We start from the raw sequence: 17,962 nt of genomic DNA, 5'->3' as shown, positions 1-17,962 counted from the left end.
ATTGCCTTACAGTTCATCTTGAAGTTCGTAAGGTGAGCATCCGGGTCCTCGTTTGGTCTCCCACGGAAACTCATGTTGTTGAGCATTTGGATGCATTGCGGTAGGAGTTCAATTTCTTCTAGTGATCCTCGATTTATGCATGATAGTAGCTGGGTGTGCTTCGGTTGTGTCTACGTTCGAAGCGTTCTAGGGGCTGCTTGGGCTGGACCTCTTTGGGCATTGGCCCCTCTCAACAGCTCTTCGGCCGTCTCGGGTTGTTCTCTTCGTGCGTTGTTTTCTCTCAGCATTTCTTCGGCCATTCCCCACTGTTTTTCTGTCTCCGAGCGAAGCGTAGAGTCCTTTCTATTTCGGGGTCGAAGACGAGTTGATCTCTACCGGTTGTGCTTATTGACATGCACCGGAAGAGTTGTACACCAAAGAGACAAAACGAACCGAAAGTGCTGTGAAACGGTTATGTCGCAAAGTAATCCAAGCAAGAATCCAAGCGATGGTGATCTAGCAAAAATCTAGACTAACACGAAAACGCATAGTCTCCGGTAACGACGCCAAAAACTTGATGCGCACGCACCGAATCTTATATTTAATACCCGATTCTGACCACTATCCGTAAGTATACGGTAGTTGTAGTACCGGGTCGAACACGAGGACTAGGATGTATTAGTCTATCTCTAAGCTAGATTAGGTGGTCAAGTAAAAATGTGGTTTGTGATAAGTGTCGGAATACAAGAAAGCAAGTAAAATTAACGGTTTGTAAAACGATGGTTTGAGGCGTTGTAGGTTCGGGATCCCTCATGAGTCGCATGGATGGTTAGTGATGCTACAATGTCTTAGTGTTTATCTCCAATTGGGGGTTTCAAACACTTCTTCTAGAGTTTGTCTCTCCCGAGCTTAAACTCACTACCTAGAGAATCGATTTACCCATCTCCCAATGATCTAAATGATCTCTAGATGCATTAATGTACGCTATCATGAACCCTAAGCAAGCTAAGCCATTTTCCAATGTGAATAACTCACTCATTTGACATTTGGTTCTAAACATCATTCCCATATCCCTATGATCAATGTGTTCTATGGTCATATCAATTAGGGTTTCGCCCAAATCAATAGCATTACACACAAAACATCGAACCAATAGAAGAAAACTCAAAGACATCATAGATTAAGCTTAGGTATCCATACAAAAGTGGGGATCCCTCACCCACAACAAAATCACTATTCCATAACTAGGATTTCAAAACAGAAAGCAAAATGAAGAAACATGGAAAAAGAGAAGAAATGCTCAAGATGGTCTTCAATGGTGGTCTTCTTCTTCTTCTAGCCTCCTTGATCTCCAAAATCCCCCTTTCCTCTTCTCCAAAGTGGTTTTTCTCCCAAAGTGTGTAGCCCCCTTCTCTCTCCTCAAACTCCCTTTTTTATGAAAGTCCAGAATTATGTTTTCTCCTCAAAACACGAGTTTTTCCTTTTTGGGTCGATTTTGATTTCAGGCGGTCGCTCATTTTTCGGGCGGGTCGCTCATTTTTCTCTGCACATGCAAAAAGCAAGCGACCACTCATAAAATGAACGACCGCTCAAAAAACGAGCGACCACCCATAAAATGGGCGGGTCGCTCATTTTTTCTCAGCTTTCCGAGCCTTCTCGAATTCTTGTTCTTCCGTGCCCGCTTCGTGAGGATTCATCGTGGAGTCTTCCTGTAATCAAAAACAAGCAAAGCAACCTACCCATGGCCATCAAACATCCTATAATGTCTAGAATGAGAGAAGAATTATGATGCATGAGGTTATAAAACCGGTGAAAAACCCGTGTGATCAATGAGTTGATCAAAACTCACAAGAGGAGGAGCCAAACGTCGAAACAAAATGGTTTTTCGACATGTTGCATATGGCAAATCGTCCTATCTATGAAGGATGTAAAGAAGGTCAGTCTCGTTTATCTCTCGCATCGAGATTGATGAGTATGAAAACGGATTACAATGTTGAAAGTTGCATGGATTCATTTTGTCAAACATTGCGTGAGTATTTACCTGAAAATAATGAAGCCCCAGAATCGTATTATGATACGAAGGCTATGTTGAAGAATTTGGGAATGCCTTATGAAAAGATCGATATTTGCAAAAATGGTTGCATGCTCTATTAGGGTGAAGAAAAAGAATTGGTTAAGTGTAAATTCTGTGGGGCTAATAGAAACCGTCCGAGTAAGAATGTACGGAGATAAACTCTGTATAAAAAGATGTTGCCGGTATCGTACTGATTGAAGCGTTTGTATAAATCACAACAAACAGCTTCGCATATGAGATGTCATGCCTCGCATTCTGCCGTTGATGGAGAAATGCAACATTCATCGGATGCTTTGGCGTGGAAAAACTTCAATATGGTATTTCCTCAATTTGCTGCTGAGCCTAGAAATGTGTATCTTTGTTTGTGCACTGATGGATTTAGTCCGTACGGACAGTCTGACATGCAGTATTCGTTATGGCCCGTTATACTTTCTCCGTACAACTTACCACCTGAGATGTGTCTGAAAAGAAAATTTTATGTTTATGAAATTGTTGATTCCTGGCCCAGAATATCCGAAGAAGAGTTTTGATGTGTATTTATAGCCTCTCATTGGAGTCCTTGCTTACAATGTAAGTGTAAAACAAAATTTTACAATTAGAGCTGTTCTTCTTTGGACGATCAATGATTTTTCGGCATATGAAATGTTATCGGGATGGAGCACACATGGAAGACTTTCATGTTCGTTTTGCATAGAGGAAACCAAAGCGTTTCAGTTGAAACATGGGAGAAAGTCGTGCTGGTTTGACTGTCATCGCAGATTTCTTCCAAGGAATCATCCATTCAGACAAAACCGTACACTTTTTACCAAAGGTAAAATCGTTATAGAAGAAGGACCTGTTATGCAAATCGGAGAGCAAATTTATTCTGAGCGAATAAATAGTGGATATTTGGATGATTTGCAAGCTTCTGTACAATGTAGAGATAATTTTAGGCACAAGAAGTGCAAATGATTTGGTGATTGGCATAACTGGTAAGCGTAGTATTTTTTGGGATTTGTCTTACTGGCGTTCGCTAACGTTTTGACACAATCTGGATGTGATGCATATAGAGAAAATCTTTTTTGATAACATCATCAACATCGTTTTGAATGTAACAGTGAGAAGTAAGGACAATATCAACTCGAGGAAGGACTTGAAAGATATATGCAAGAGATAAGAGTTAGAGTTAACACGTGATGGTCATGCACCAGTTCCGATATTCAGACTCACAAGACCAGGTAAAACGGTCTTGTTTAAATGGTTAAAAGAAGAGATTAAATTCCCTGATGGATACGCATCCAGATTGGCGCGATGCGTTGATATTGATTGATTAAAGCTTATGGGAATGAAGAGTCATGATTGCCATGTATTCATGCAAAGACTCATTCCCATTGCATTTGCGGAGCTATTGAAACCCAGTGTCTACGGAGAGTTATGCGGTATTAGCACATTCCTGTGCAAGATCTCTAAGAAGAAGTAACCTAGAGGTTTTCAAATGCAATATCTCTGAGATACTTTGCGCCTTAGAAAAGGTATTTCCACCTTCATTTTTTGATGTGATGGAACATTTATCTATTCATTTACCAGATGAGGCGGTATACGGAGGTCTAGTACAGTTTAGATGGATGTATCCATTTGAGCGATATTTTTTCCATCTGAAGAAGAAGGCAAAAAACAAAGTAGTAGTGGAAGGATCTATTGTCAAACAGTATTTGTTAGAGGAGATCTCCTATTTCAGTTCTTTCTACTTTGAATCTCATATCCAGATGAAAAAAAGGAGGTCTATTAACGAAGACAATGGAAGTTATATCTACCAATATGATTCTTGTTTCGGACTTATTCCCGAAAGTTTTCAACCTACTGGACGACTCGGCGGCAAGTCTGAAGAATATTGGTTAACTGTACAAGAGTACAATCACATCGCCACATATATATTGTTGAACTGTGATGAACTTAAGCCATACGAAATATACACAATATACAAATGACTTAAATTTTCATTCTTAATGAATTAATTATACATATATATATATTTTCACTAATAAAATATTTTTAAGACTTTTTGACGAGGAAGTCTTGGCAACATATCATAATCTAAGTGGAGAGGAACTTGAAGGAATGAAGGAACAACACTACGCATCTTGGCTTCGAGACTATGTAAGTACTATATATATATATACGTGTGTGTTTTTATTGTTCATCATGTATTTATATATATATGTAAATAATTAATTTAATATCCATATCGATTTTATGCGCAGATCTGGTCATGCAGTGATAGAATTCTGACATGGATCAGAGATTTATCACATGGACTTGGGAGAAAAGTCATTTGCTGGTCGATAATGTTCATACGAGGATACACGTTTCACACTTACGATCATGGAAAACATAAATCCACGTTCAACTATGGAGTTTATATTAAAAGCGGGTCATCTGAAGATCCTGATTTCTTTGGAGTTCTTCGTCAGATTTTCCAACTCCAATATCCAGGATTAGTCGGGTTGAAAACAATAATATTCAGATGTGATTGGTTTGATACAACGTCGGGACGCGGCTCACGGAAAAATCGATGGAAAGGTGTTGACATAAATCTGAGATGCTCATATGCAAAGTATGATCCTTTTATCCTTTCTGATCAGGCAGACCAAGTATGTTTCATTCCATATCCGAAACATTCCGCGACATCGGTGAAACGACGACGGGAAGATCAATGGTCGGCTATTTTGAAGATTAACCCACGAAGATTAATCGTGGATTCGTCAACACAAGATTTCGATAACCTATGCAAGAGCAACTCGAAGATCCGGTTCTTCCTATCCAACTAGATGATTACGACGATACACTTGCACTTCCCGACATAGACGACGAGTTACTTGATGATTCGTCAAATGTACAAGACGATATCGACGAATTTGTATTAGACCATGATACGACTCCAGATGATGAAAGTGATGAAGATTCTATGTAGACTTGTTTCTTTTTATTATTTTCATATTTATATTAGTATTTTGAAGAATTTTATTTTTTAAAAAAAAATTGTAAAATTTCAACGGATGTCCATTGGAATTATCCAACATACATCCGTTGATACTTCGTTCCACGTCGCGAAGATCAAAGGATCGCCAGTATTCCAATGGACATCCGTTGAAAAATTTCAACGGATATCCGTTGAAATACATTTCGAAACGGTCAGCCGTTGGAGTTTCTGAAACATTAAATCTGTTCCACACACCTGGCGTCTAGCCAGACAATTCAGACATTTTCCAACGGATGCCCGTTAGAATTACTATTTCCAACGGGTGTCCGTTGGAAATTGTCTGAAAAAATTAAATCCGTGAACAGATTTCCAACGGATATCCGTTGGAAATCCATTGGAAATTTCGATTATATAAACTCAGGTCCATTCTTCCCCATTCACTCATCCCAAGTGAAAAAAAAAACGAGAGGAAAAAAATCAGAAAAAAATTGAAAAAAAAATAAGAAAAAAGATTGTAATATACTAATTATATTTAAATTAATATTTGTTTATGTTTATTATATTACTAACTATTGTTTTTTTTTTCAGTTTCGTAGGCGTTTTTCATTTAGCGGTGGATTATTGGCGGGTTCTTCTGGAGGGCCACCGCCGCCACCACCTTCTCGTCTTCCGAATCTGCCGGATGCACCGGTCCCGCTCATTGACTCCGAACTTGACGGGCCATTATGATAATTTTTTAATTAAATTAATTAAATTATTATTCTAATTATATAATTAATCATTGTTAATAAAAAATGTAATTATTAGGTTTGGGTTAACGATAAAGAGTTGAGGAATAAATTTACGTCAATAATAATGTCTAATTTTCATCAACTCTACTAATATTGGACGGTGGTATCCGACTATCTGAAACGTGCTTGGTGACACTCGTTCATCGTAAGTTTTTTTTTTAAAATTTAATTAAATATAAAAAATTATTAATTAAATATAAAAAATTATTAATTAAATATAAAAAATTATTAATAACTCTGGTTTTTTTATAAAGCAATCTTTTCGGTGGAAAAAAATACACGATAAAGTTTATAAAGAGTTCAACCAGCTCGGCATGAAGCTGTTGAAACAACTGATGAACAACGCCAAACGTCGCCATCAGCTGCATGGACTGGCACCAGATTGGGCAACAAATGATTTGTACTAACAGGTTGTTTTGCATTGGAATTCGGAACATTTCAAGAATAAAAGTCCGTTTGGTTTTGAACGTGAAAAGTGATCTCAGCTTCTGCACTGGCTTGACATCCTTCTACAATTTATCCTTCTCAATTGCAGGCCGAGTTAGTGAGACAGATCTTTGACTGACACCCAGACCTTGCCATGGATTTTCGTCTGAAAACCAGACAGCTGAGGTCAGCATACATGGATGCCCTCCTCGGCCTTGTCAAGAGAGTGTGCTTACCGCTACAGAAGCTGACAGAAGACGACATAATCGACGTAGAAGACAAACTGACTGATCTGACGGATGCAGGGTTTAAGATGGATTGGTTGAAGAAGAAGGTAGAGGAGGTTAACGTGGAGAAGATGAAAAAGTAGAGGAGTGTGAGGCCATGATCCTGGAAGTGGAGGAAGAGTCGCAGAAACTGAAACAGAGGCTGTCGGAAGTGGAAGCTGAGTTGCTAAAGGAGAAAACAGAGGTTTTTTGCTGCTTTGAAGCTCGAAGACATTGCTTGATGTCACAATGTACAGGAGGACCAGAGTTCGTCTTCTTTTGTAGTTGATTTTCTTGGTCTTGTCTCAACCCTCTTTTAATTTCTTAAATCAATCTACTTTTTGTTAATTATTATAGAACACAAACGCTAACATAATCTTTTCTAGTTGCTTGTTCGACCCACGATCTCACCATTCAAATAGAAGAGATAACGTGTGATATATAGCGGTTTGGAAACTAGTAGCGGTATAACCGATCATAACGAATTTTGTTTTCATATAAGAATACTTCTTTATTCTTTCTTAAGTACTTGAAAACATTTCTGATTGCGGCTTATTAAAACCTGACGTGTATCTATTAATCATGTTTCGTGAGTCTGGTTTTTTATAGAATATAAGACTGTATTTATTACTAGATAAAACTATAAACTTATCCTAAATGGGAAAGGTTCGTAATTTTGTTACATTCTTTTTAAAAATGATATACTAGATGTTTCTATTTTTAACTATGGAAAATTCTGAATTGTAAAAAAAAAAAATCTAAAACTACTTTTATTTTGAAACATTGAATATCATAGTTCTTTGTATATTTTCATGTTTTTGCTATGATTTTTGTTTCTTATCCTAGATTTTTTTTTTTTGTAAAAGGGGGTAAGATTCGGAATTGATAATTTAAAGGGATAATTCCATTTAAAACTCTGTACTTTTCTCTCATCGCAATTTAAACCCTATACTTTTTTTTGATCCAAAAAAACATTATACTTTTACAAATTGGCAATTAAAACTCTATACTTTTAAAAATTGACAAATAAAACCCTGAACGAAAAAATATATTATTTAATGCTGACATTGCATCATAGTCATCTACATCATCAATCCCTAATATTTAATAATATTAATTAATACAAAATAAAAATAAAATAATAATAATAATAAAAATAAAATTTTAAAAATTATACACATACATATATAATGAAATGATATACATATATACACATATATAAACATATTTATATATATACACACATATATAATATATATATATATATATATGTTTTATATACATATGTGGTATATGTATTTTTTTTCTAAAAATCATGCATATGTCACATATATATATGCATATATAACACATACATATAAAACATATAATAATTATACACATATATAGATATATATGTATCATATGTATATATATGTATATATGTATATATAAATATATTTATATATGTATATAATTTTAAAATTTTTATAAACATGTTTATATATGTGTATAATTTTTATGAATATATATAATTTTTAAATTTTCATTTTTATTTTTATTATTTTATTTTTATTTTTTATTAATTAATATTATTAAATATTAGAGATTGATGATGTGACAGATGACTAGGATGCCATGTCAGCATTAAATAATATTGTTTTTCGTTCAGGGTTTTATTTGCCAATTTTTAAAAGTATAGATTTTTAATTACCAATTTTTAAAAGTACAATGTTTTTTTGGATCAAAAAAAAGTATAGGGTTTAAATTGAGACGAGAGAAAAGTACAGGGTTTTAAATGAAATTATCCCTAATTTAAATATACACATATATACCTCTTATGAACATATTCGTTCTGATTATATATAGGAGTTTGGACTTCAAGAGACAACAAATCTTGAGACAAATTTATTCATCATATGGATCAAAAGATTCAAAAGCTTAAATTGGTTAGACATTAGAAAACTCCAACAATTTAAAATTAAACCCTTTTTGTTTTTGTTTGTCAATTTATTTATTTATTTATTTTTATAAAGTCAGCCATAACGACGCCGTTGTGGATCCACAAATCACCGCTGCAAAATCGAAGCGTCTTCTCCCCGTCTCCCTCGCCATTGCCGAATAGTTCCCCCCCCTCCTCCGCCATGACTTTCTTCTTCCGCTATCTCCTGAATAAGAGAAAGCTGGAAAATTCCCGACGACCCATTTTACTAAAACGACGAAGGATCACTGAAACAGCGGAGTTCAGATGGGGCGAGACTTCTCGAGCAGAACAGAACCCAGGGCAAGAGGACGACAAAACCAGCGAGGTGTCTGAACGTGTAGAGGAGGAAGAACAGGGAGACCCATGTCTTCTCTTCCAGCTTCCGACAAGCATTCTCGCCGATATACTCTCCAGGCCCCCTTTCAAGGTCGTGTGCATCTCTCTGATACCATGATATAATTTGGTTTATAAGAATGTGATTAAATGAAAATTATGATGAGGATTACATCTCATATATATACAATGCATAAAAGACATAATGACATAAAACATGGAAGAAAACATGAAGAGACATGGAGGAAAACATGGAGGAAAACATGGAGGAAATTAAGTATAAATAGTGGCATAATTTTAGGAAAATAATTGTAATAGATAATAATAATATATCAATATACTAACATGTCTAAGGTTCTGCTTTCTGTGACCTCTTCTCCTGATCTCATGTCGCTTCGTCTAGATAGATCCGATTTCGAGATATTCCTTCGACCGGATTCTCCCATGCGTGGCTCTAGGGATCTCCATTTCGTGGATTTGCATGGACTTTGTGATTCTGCTCCTCTTCGAGGAGGAACTACGGATGTTAGATTTAGGGTTTCTCTACCCAAGCGGCGATTAGATATGAAAACTCCGTTGGCAGCAGAACGGGACTATGATATAGCAAACTCATGCAATGGATTCATGTGTTTACGTAAAGCTACGATGTTTAGTTCTTGCAAGAATCCGTGTATTGTGTGGAACCCTTTTACAGGGGAGTTTACGTTCATCCCGAAACCAGAGAAGGAGAACACTATAAAAGCTTGGCCTATTGTTTCGGGATTGGGCTGTGGGGCGAGGAGCAATGTCTACAAAGTTGTCCGTTTGTTTCATGGAGTTTCTCCTTTGAGCCCATTTGACAGAGTGGCTGAAGTGTGCACTCTTGGCAGTGATTCTTGGAGAAGCATTGGACAAGCTCCATGGGACACGATCTACGAAGGGTCTACTTATACAGTGTATTTGAACGGCGTTATTCACTGGCTAAGTGAGCCAGATGGATCCGTTGCTAAATTCTCTTTGTTGTGTTTTGGTTTCGAGGAGGAGAAATTCAATCATCTGCCGTTGCCGCCCCAGCTACTTGAGAGGATGGGCGATGGTCCAGCAGAGTCTAAGGTGACATTGGGAGCCCTCAGAGGGTGTCTCTGCGTATCCGGGCTTGTTTTGCACCGCATCAAGGTTTGGATCTTGAGGGACCGCTCTGACGAAACGTCCTGGACACCACAGTTCTCGATTTATAACTTCATGGGGTCCTTTTTTCGGCCTCTAAAATGGCTAGAGAACGGGAGCTTGGTGATGTTATGGAGCAAGATGTCGCTTGTTTTCTACGACCGCATGGCCAGAACAGTTAGAGAGTTCCGGGTGAGAGGTGGTGGCTCTGTCGCATTCCAAGCCATTGCTCATGTCCCAAACATGGGTTCCCTCAGGGATATTGCAGGTGGACGGAATCTGGTGGTCCACAATGGGGAACCGATTAGGTAAGACATGGAAGACATGTTTCGTTCTTACAGAACCCTGTTTGGCAAAAGCTTTGTGTTATGAATGGAGTCCACATTCTTACTGCAGGTGGCGACCGGAAGATGCTGAAGCAATGTCTCTCGTGGAAGACAGAGATGTTGGAGTGAACTGGGTTTTCGATCTATGGGGTTAAAGAAGATGATGGCTGCTTGGGCAAGTTTTTGTGCATCGCTTTTTGGGACATCCAAGGGTTCTTTTTGGTAAATACGAATCTGTCTGTCTGCGTATTGCCGTAATCAGTGTTAACTCTACCTACTTTATTCAACAAAAAAAAAACTCTACCTACTTTTTTGTCATACCCGCATGTACGTACGCACGCATGCATGCATGTGCGTGTAAGGAACTTCTCTCAATTATGTCATTTCTGCCCCTCTACTTTTATGTCATACGCAATTACGCCCGATAGTTTAGTTTGTGCCTAACATCTCAATGGGATCTCCTCCGATGCCTCTGAACAGATTTATGTTTCTTGAGGCTAAACTCTCAAATCTCAATGGTTTGTGTTGTATCTCTTCAACTCAAAATCCATTGAATCTATCGAATTATTCTGTCATGTGTGTTGTTTAGATTATCAATCCTGAATCTTACCCTTTTTTTATTTTAAAAAACCCACATTCTATATATAGCGTCACCAACTCGAGAGAGAGAGAGAGAGAGAGAGAGAGAGAGAGAGAGAGAGAGAGAGAGAGAGAGAGAGAGAGACCCTTCCTTCCTCGGCTTTCGGCCATTTCCGATCTTCGATCCATATTCGTACCAGCTTGCGAAAGATTTGTTGGAGAGGCAGAAAAATAACAGGAAAAGTAGAAGACGCCTTTATTGCCAATTCTGAAAGTACCAAAAGCAGATGGACGTAATCTTCTTGCGGACAACAAAAAAGCAGAACACAGGAACAACCTCTGTCTCTTACAAACACAGAACAAGGCATTGACACCATAACTGAGAGGAACAGTTCTCAGTCCAAAATCTGAGCTTTCCGGTAGCTGTCAACAGAATCGACAAGAGTTTCATCCAGCGATCGGTAATTCCAACCCAGCTTCAGTAGTTTCTCAGAGCTCACCCTCACTCTGTCTTCAGCTTCAATATATCTGTCAGAGCAGTTGCATAGAAAAGCATTCAGATCTGACGAGATTTCGCTCGGGTGGTTTATCCGAGGCCTGGTCCCATGGCTTTGTGATGAGTCGTGGTTATACATTTCCAGCATTGGTATGATGCAATGAAGCTCATGTCCTTACCTCTTGGGGTAGTTGTAGTTCGGATAACGACTCTTCAATTTCTCAACGATATCTTGCTCTTTCACTGCGTGGGATGAGCACATGTATCTTCCTTCAGCTCCAGGTTTCTCGTACACCAAAAGTAAAGCTTGTGCCACATCACGCACGTCTACGACAAGACGTTCTTGATTCTCCCGCGTATCAAATCCCTCTGGTAGAAACAAATTGCAATAATGTACAATCACGAGCTAAATGAACAAGGCAAAATGACATATCATGATATCTATAAAAATCGTAGATTCTACTACAGAGCTTGTTTGTACCTTTCAGAAGCTTGACGAGAACTAGGGTACTGGCATTTACAGTGGGCTGCAGGATTGGCCCCAGGACAAGGGTAGGACAGATGCTGACAAGATCGAGTCCAGATCTCTTTGCAAACTCGAAAGCTTCACTCTCTGCCTGCGTCTTTGATAGACAGTACCAATTCTGCCGGAAGGGTGAGAGAAATGTCAAAAAGGGATCACAAGACAAAACTCAGGTGCTGTCTCTAGAGAGATGCAAGATCAACCAACCTCTGTCTTTCGGCAGTATTCTTGGTCAGACCAACATGTCTCATCCAGCACTTGATTCTTTGTCCACAGAGGGTTAAGGCTAACCGCAGCTACTGAGGACACATAAACGACACGCTTAATATTAGCTTCAACACATGCTCTAAGCACGTTCAGTGTCCCATTGACTGCAGGACCTATCACCTCCACCTACAAAACCGACAACAGGAGAGGGAGAAACAAACAAACAAACAGCCTCAATTTAAAAACAATGAGATTTTGCGTCCTTACCTCAGGATTGGGGACTTTGGTAGATGGAACAGGGCTCGCCACATGGAAGACACCGCTGCAACCTGTAATTGCGTGCCTAAGAGACTCGGCGTCCAGTAAATCGGCCTTGAAGAGGGCGAGCCTCTCGGGGGCTTTTTCAAGCTTCTTCAAATGAGCATTCTTCTCATTATCTGCAAAATCAGATAAGGAACCCTAGGAATTTTTTGGTTTTTTGCCGTGTACTAACGTAATCATATTTCAAACAACTCAAAAGTAGCAACTCATTAAAATGGATTTGCTCAAAGATGCAAACAGCGAATCAGGACATCAGTTCCAAGAATCTTGGTCCCCGTCACACCTATGATTTTAGCCCTCAAACGTCACTTCCTTGTCCTCAAACTGGAATCCGAATTCAAAATCTACCCAATTCCAATCACTCCAAACCCAGAACCAACGAAGAAAAAGTCGCATCTACATCGATTTCGATCAAACCCCTTTTCGGACATTAACATCCAACAGTTCTGGAAAAAATCCAGATTAGGTTACGATTCCATTCGATGAAAAGCTCATCAATGACGAGGACATACCTGGGTCTCGAACAGTGCCATGAACGCGGTAGCCCCTGGAGAGAAGAAGCTCGACGACCCACGAACCCAGAAACCCTCCCGCACCTGTCACGCAAACCCTCCCTTTCTCAACGAGCGCCATTTCTTGATCTTGGAATCACTTGGGCTTCCTTCCTCCACCGGTTCTATAAGAGGAGGAGGTTTCATCAAATAGGAAACTCTTTTGTTTGTTTGTCTTCTTTGCCCGAGGTTCCACGCGTGGGTAAACTTCAGGAATAATATTGTTTAGGTGCGGGTATAGCAAAATATAACCTTGCTATCCTTAAAAAGGAAAAACTGAAAAAGTTAAAGACATATATATTCCTGTATTTTAAGGGTTTGATGAAAACGGTCATACCTTTTCAATTAAAAAACGGCTAAATTTTTAAGAAATAAAAAAAAAACGAAAACAATCTCTCTCGGTAAACTCCTACTCTCCCACTCTCTCTTCTGTCGAACTCTCTCTCTTACATCATTTCGAAAACTCTCTCTCTCTCGCGCGATTTCGAGAACCGCTATTTTTCTCTCGGGATTTCGAAAAATTGTGGCGATTTTCCTTGCAATTTCGGTATCTCTCTTGCGATTTGTATGAAAAATCAAACACCCATGGATCCAAGAACACATGTGACTTCTGCTTCGTCTTCGTCTGCATCTCAGACCGGTTCATCTTCGTCATCGTCGGACAACGATCTCCCAGTAGAAACGGTAGGTTTTTCTGCATCTTCTTCTCCGTTTTTTGTTTTTTTCTTATGTGACCTGATCCTGGAGTAAAATCATTAAACTTATTAGATGGTTTGGGATTTCAAAATAGCAATTTAGGGTTTAGGGATTTCGAAATTAAAAATTAGAGTTTTGGGATTTCTAAATATAAAGTTAGGGTTTTTTATTTTGAAATATATAATTTGGGTTTTAGGAATTCGAAATAGAAAGTTAGGGTGTGGGTGTGGGATTTCGAAATATCTTGGCAAGTTTAATGATTTCCTAAGTCGTAAGGTCACGTGGATCACAGGTCACATGGATCATAGGGATTTATATGGTAACAGGATAATATAACTCACAAGGAGCACACGGGTCACGGGTCACATGGGTCACATGGGTCATGGGTCACATGTATCACGGGTCATAAATCCCAGGTCACAAAGATCACAATGACGAACAATTATTTTATTTTGCAGCTTCCATTTGTCTATAAATTCGAAGACATTCAGTCTTCTTCCAAGATCAATACGAAGTGTCATCCCTATGAGACGTTGAAGACGCTTAAAGAAGTATTAACACATGATGAATGGACGTACTTCGAGAAAGAATCACAGTTCCAACATCTATTCCACGCGCAATGGGAACCGTAGTTAAAGATGGCGCCTGCGGGAGTCCTCATTAACTGCTATGTTAAAGTTGAAGACGAGAAGGAGTTGTGGTTCGTGCTCAATGGTGTGCCCCTGAGATACTCGATCATTGAGCACGGACTTATATCTGGTTTGAAGTGTGGGGAATATCCAGAAGAATGAGAGAGCTTCAAGAAAAGTGAATTCAGGAAAAAGACTTTCGGACGTAAAAAGGTTTGTTTGAATGATGTGGTGAAGAAACTGAGGTATATGCCAACCCAGAGGGCAGCAGATCGTAAGAGATTGGCTACTCTATGCTTGATGGCCGGAATCTTGGATCATGCTCTGTCATCCGAACAAATTAGCCATGACCTGATCGACATGGTTGATGATATACGATTCTGTGAACGATTTCCGTGGGGTCGATACACTTTTGATCGAATAGTTGATCAAGTGCGAAAAAGTCTCGGTGTGAAACCAAAGACAAAATGGCATTGCCCGAGGTTTATAATCCCTCTGATGGTAAGTTATTTATTAAATTACGAGGGAATTATTTGAAAGTTGGATTGATTTGATTAGTTTTTTATTTTGCAGTTGCTGCCTTTTGAGTGCATTGAAAGCTTGGGTGTAAACGGGTGGTACACAGATGTTTCAGGTGCAGACCCAAGCTGTCCTAGAATGTGCAAGAGGTTAATCATACCCGGGTTTAGATGGACCTTCCCTGCTGTAATGGATAAGATTGGAATTGAATCACAGGTACGGGTCTCTGGTCACATGGGTCACGGGTCACATGGGTCACATGGGTCATGGGTTAGATGAGTCACATGGATCACACGGGTCAAAAGTGACATTTTTTTTTTCAGGGTATTAAAAGTATTCTACAAATGGAAAAGGATGAAGAAACACTTCTTTATGATCTGGAGGATTACAAGGGAAGTTGTGATCCAAAGATCACTATATGGATGCAACATTTGTAGTTGAATCCGCAAGGCATCTGTTAGGATAGCATCTGTGAGCTTGATGTAAGTTGTAGAGCTTCTTTGAAAAAAGAAAAAGCTAAGATAGTTGAAGAAGTTGATGATGAAGAAGTAGAAGAAGAACAAGAAGAAATTCAAGAAGAAGAAACTCAGGTTGAGGGTGAACCTCCAAAACTGCGAGAATCGGCAGTTTCAAGAGTGGATGCATTAGAGAAAAGTTCATTAAGCAGGAGATCAAAGCATCCCAGGCAAGGATCATTGATCACATGGGTCAAGCGATCCAAGCATCTGAGACGAGGTTAATTGCTTGTCTGAAAAATATTCTGCAACCTAGGAATGATGAAGTGTGGGGGGACACTGCAACTTCTAAAGACCTTGCTGGAGGAGCGGATGTTGTTATGGATGTCCCTCAAACTGGGAATGTTGATGTGGATCTCCCTGAAGCTGTTGAGAAAGGTGACAAGGCTGACAATGCTGATGTGGATCTCCCTCAAGATTATGACGAGGGTTCTAAGGGTGAGAATGCTGATGTGGATCTCCCTCAAACTTGTGACGAGGGTTCTAAGGATGAGAATGTTGATGTGGATCTCCCTCAAGCTTGTGAGGAGGGTTCTAAGGCTGGGAATGATGATTTCAATCTCCCAAAAGCTTTTGAAACCCCAATACAAGGCCAAGATGACATAGCCCCATCTAAAACCCCGAAGGAAGTCCCTCAAGTAGTTTACCACATAAGGTAACTATAGCTCTGAAACTTCACCACTCTGATTTCCTTTGAAAAGAAAACAAAGACAAGGGCCGACAAAAAGAAGTCCATATGTTGAACCAGAATCGATGAACCCCCTGCAAAGAATAAATGTTGCAAGACACTTGTCAGAGGTAGAGGAAGAACGGGAATGGGGAGAGGAAGAAGCAGAGGAAGTAGCGGAGGCAGGGGTACACAACAGCAGGAAGAACCAAAGAAATCGGAATCAGAAGGCGAAGAATCTGAGAAATCAGATAGAGGAGAAGAACCAAAGAAATCTGAGGTTGCATACTTTGTCTGACAACCTGAAGGAGTTAAGGGTGACAGCCTCATAAGGACGTCATCCTTTCTTTCATCGTCCACCGTAAAAGCGAACATTCTTTGGAAATTTATGAATATGCCCCGAGAGAAAAGGCTTTGGAAGTCTATTACGAATGCAACCAGAGATTCAGGGTTTTTTGAATCTATTTTGGAGGGCGAAAAATGGCTCACAGATGAGGTAAGACCCCATTAAATAGGTCACATGGGTCACGGTCACACGGATCACGGGTCACACGGGTCATGTCTAACATGTTTTTGTTTTCTTTGACAGCATATGGAAGAGGCACTGTGTGCGTTTCGGTGCAGCTTGCCAAAGTACTCCGTTAAATCAGTGATCTCCAGCTGTTGCATTTGTGATCTATACTTCTCGGAGACCATCATGCGGTGGGAAGAGAGTGGGGACCTGTCCAAGCTGGGTTGTCTTGAGAAATACTTCTCCGGAAAACATCTAGTTGGAGGTGTACGTAAGCCATTGCACAAGTATGATGTTCTTGTAACTGTTGTGAGCATCCCTTCACCCGCAGACCCCAAGATTCCCTATCATAGGGTTGCCATTAAAGTGGATATCAGGGACAAAGTCCTTAAAGTATACAACTGTCAACCGAGACTGCGGGAGAATGTGGATAAGGTTGTTCAAAAGTTAGCTCATCTCATACCGCATGCATACGTCCTTGCTAAGACGAAATTGTTCTCTAAAGGAGATTTGCTTGAGGTTCAGTACAAGATTGGGCTTCATGAAAATGCAACCGGTTCTGATTGCGGTTTTGCTGCAAAATACGTGGAGGGAATAATGTTGAACAAGAGAGCAGAATTCATGTCAATATACGATGGGACGATATCACTGATCCGTGAAAAATTGGCTATCGATATATTTGGTAATGATAAAAATGTGTACCACTGACCCGTTATTGTGAACTCTTTCGTAGTTTGTAAACTCTTTCGCATTTTGGATTTTACTTTTACTTGGAAATGAGAAAAAACATAGGTCACATGGATCACACGGGTCACATGAGTCACATGGGTCATGGGTCACATGAGTCACATGGATCACATGGGTCACGGGTCACATGGGTCACATTGCTCGAATTTATCGAATTAGTGACTTGGCATGGTTAAGCAGTGATTAATCATGGATTTTAACATCAATAACAACTTTAAAATCATGTTCGTTTCAATTTTCATATTCAAGTCACTCATGCAAATGTACTCCATAAGTGATACTAGTGTTTCATGACAACTTTAGAACAAATTGTACTAATGTTCAAACAACTCATACTTATGTTAACGAATTTAACTTGTAGATACCATATTGTCATTGTAAAACATCATATAAACCATCTTGAAGCTTTACAAATGAGATTTGACCGTGTTTTATAAGTGTCACTGAGTCACGGGTCACATGGGTCACACAGTGTAAAAATGTCTTCGGGTCACATGGGTCACATGAGAGTCACATGGGTCACACAGTTCAAAATTTGTTTCTATCTTTTCAAGACTTTAACACGGTACTAGTGCAAAGAAAATCACCTTATTCAAATAGATTGTACAAATGGAAAATGTATACAATCACATGGGTCACGAGAACTACATGAAATCATACAATCATATTATTTATGCAATATCTTTATTTGTCATTCTTTGAACGCTTTGTCTGCGGTTTGCCGGGGCCTGGAAACCG

The 17,962-nt window shown here is 39.2% G+C and overlaps 3 protein-coding genes across 3 annotated transcripts; 2 read left to right on the top strand and 1 right to left on the bottom strand.

The window, feature by feature from the left end:
* Positions 1 to 4,817: 4,817 nt before the first annotated feature.
* Positions 4,818 to 6,784, top strand: LOC104804669 (MATH domain and coiled-coil domain-containing protein At3g58410-like). The gene is given in 4 exon segments (XM_010529008.1): positions 4,818 to 4,949; positions 5,601 to 5,702; positions 6,339 to 6,587; positions 6,590 to 6,784. Coding segments are annotated over 4 exon segments (678 nt in total).
* A 2,371-nt stretch (positions 6,785 to 9,155) lies between these two features.
* Positions 9,156 to 10,690, top strand: LOC104804664 (F-box protein At3g07870-like). The gene is made up of 2 exons (XM_010529005.2): positions 9,156 to 10,245; positions 10,334 to 10,690. The coding sequence occupies exons 1-2, from the start codon at positions 9,179 to 9,181 to the stop codon at positions 10,416 to 10,418; spliced, it is 1,152 nt and encodes a 383-aa protein (XP_010527307.2). The 5' UTR covers positions 9,156 to 9,178; the 3' UTR covers positions 10,419 to 10,690.
* Positions 10,691 to 11,074: 384 nt separating this feature from the next.
* Positions 11,075 to 13,154, bottom strand: LOC104804663 (cinnamoyl-CoA reductase 1-like). The gene is made up of 6 exons (XM_010529004.2): positions 12,902 to 13,154; positions 12,336 to 12,505; positions 12,069 to 12,254; positions 11,820 to 11,982; positions 11,518 to 11,707; positions 11,075 to 11,370 (listed from the first exon to the last, which is right to left on the bottom strand). Exons 1-6 carry the CDS (start codon positions 13,020 to 13,022, stop codon positions 11,238 to 11,240), a joined length of 963 nt encoding a protein of 320 aa, XP_010527306.1. The 5' UTR covers positions 13,023 to 13,154; the 3' UTR covers positions 11,075 to 11,237.
* Positions 13,155 to 17,962: the final 4,808 nt, after the last annotated feature.

This window comes from Tarenaya hassleriana, unplaced genomic scaffold, assembly GCF_000463585.1.
Source record: "Tarenaya hassleriana unplaced genomic scaffold, ASM46358v1 Cleome91, whole genome shotgun sequence".
Lineage (NCBI taxonomy): Eukaryota > Viridiplantae > Streptophyta > Magnoliopsida > Brassicales > Cleomaceae > Tarenaya > Tarenaya hassleriana.
This window is presented reverse-complemented; position numbering and strand designations above follow the sequence as displayed.

Excerpts from the sequence above, each read along its gene's own strand:
- LOC104804664 (XM_010529005.2), top strand. The coding sequence starts at position 9,179 with ATGTCGCTTCGTCTAGATAGATCCGATTTCGAGATATTCCTTCGACCG. Across the intron at positions 10,246-10,333 it reads CACAATGGGGAACCGATTAG|GTGGCGACCGGAAGATGCTG; the intron begins GTAAGACATGGA and ends TTCTTACTGCAG.
- LOC104804663 (XM_010529004.2), bottom strand. The coding sequence starts at position 13,022 with ATGGCGCTCGTTGAGAAAGGGAGGGTTTGCGTGACAGGTGCGGGAGGG. Across the intron at positions 11,983-12,068 it reads AATACTGCCGAAAGACAGAG|AATTGGTACTGTCTATCAAA; the intron begins GTTGGTTGATCT and ends CCCTTCCGGCAG. Across the intron at positions 11,708-11,819 it reads TCTCGTCAAGCTTCTGAAAG|AGGGATTTGATACGCGGGAG; the intron begins GTACAAACAAGC and ends TGTTTCTACCAG.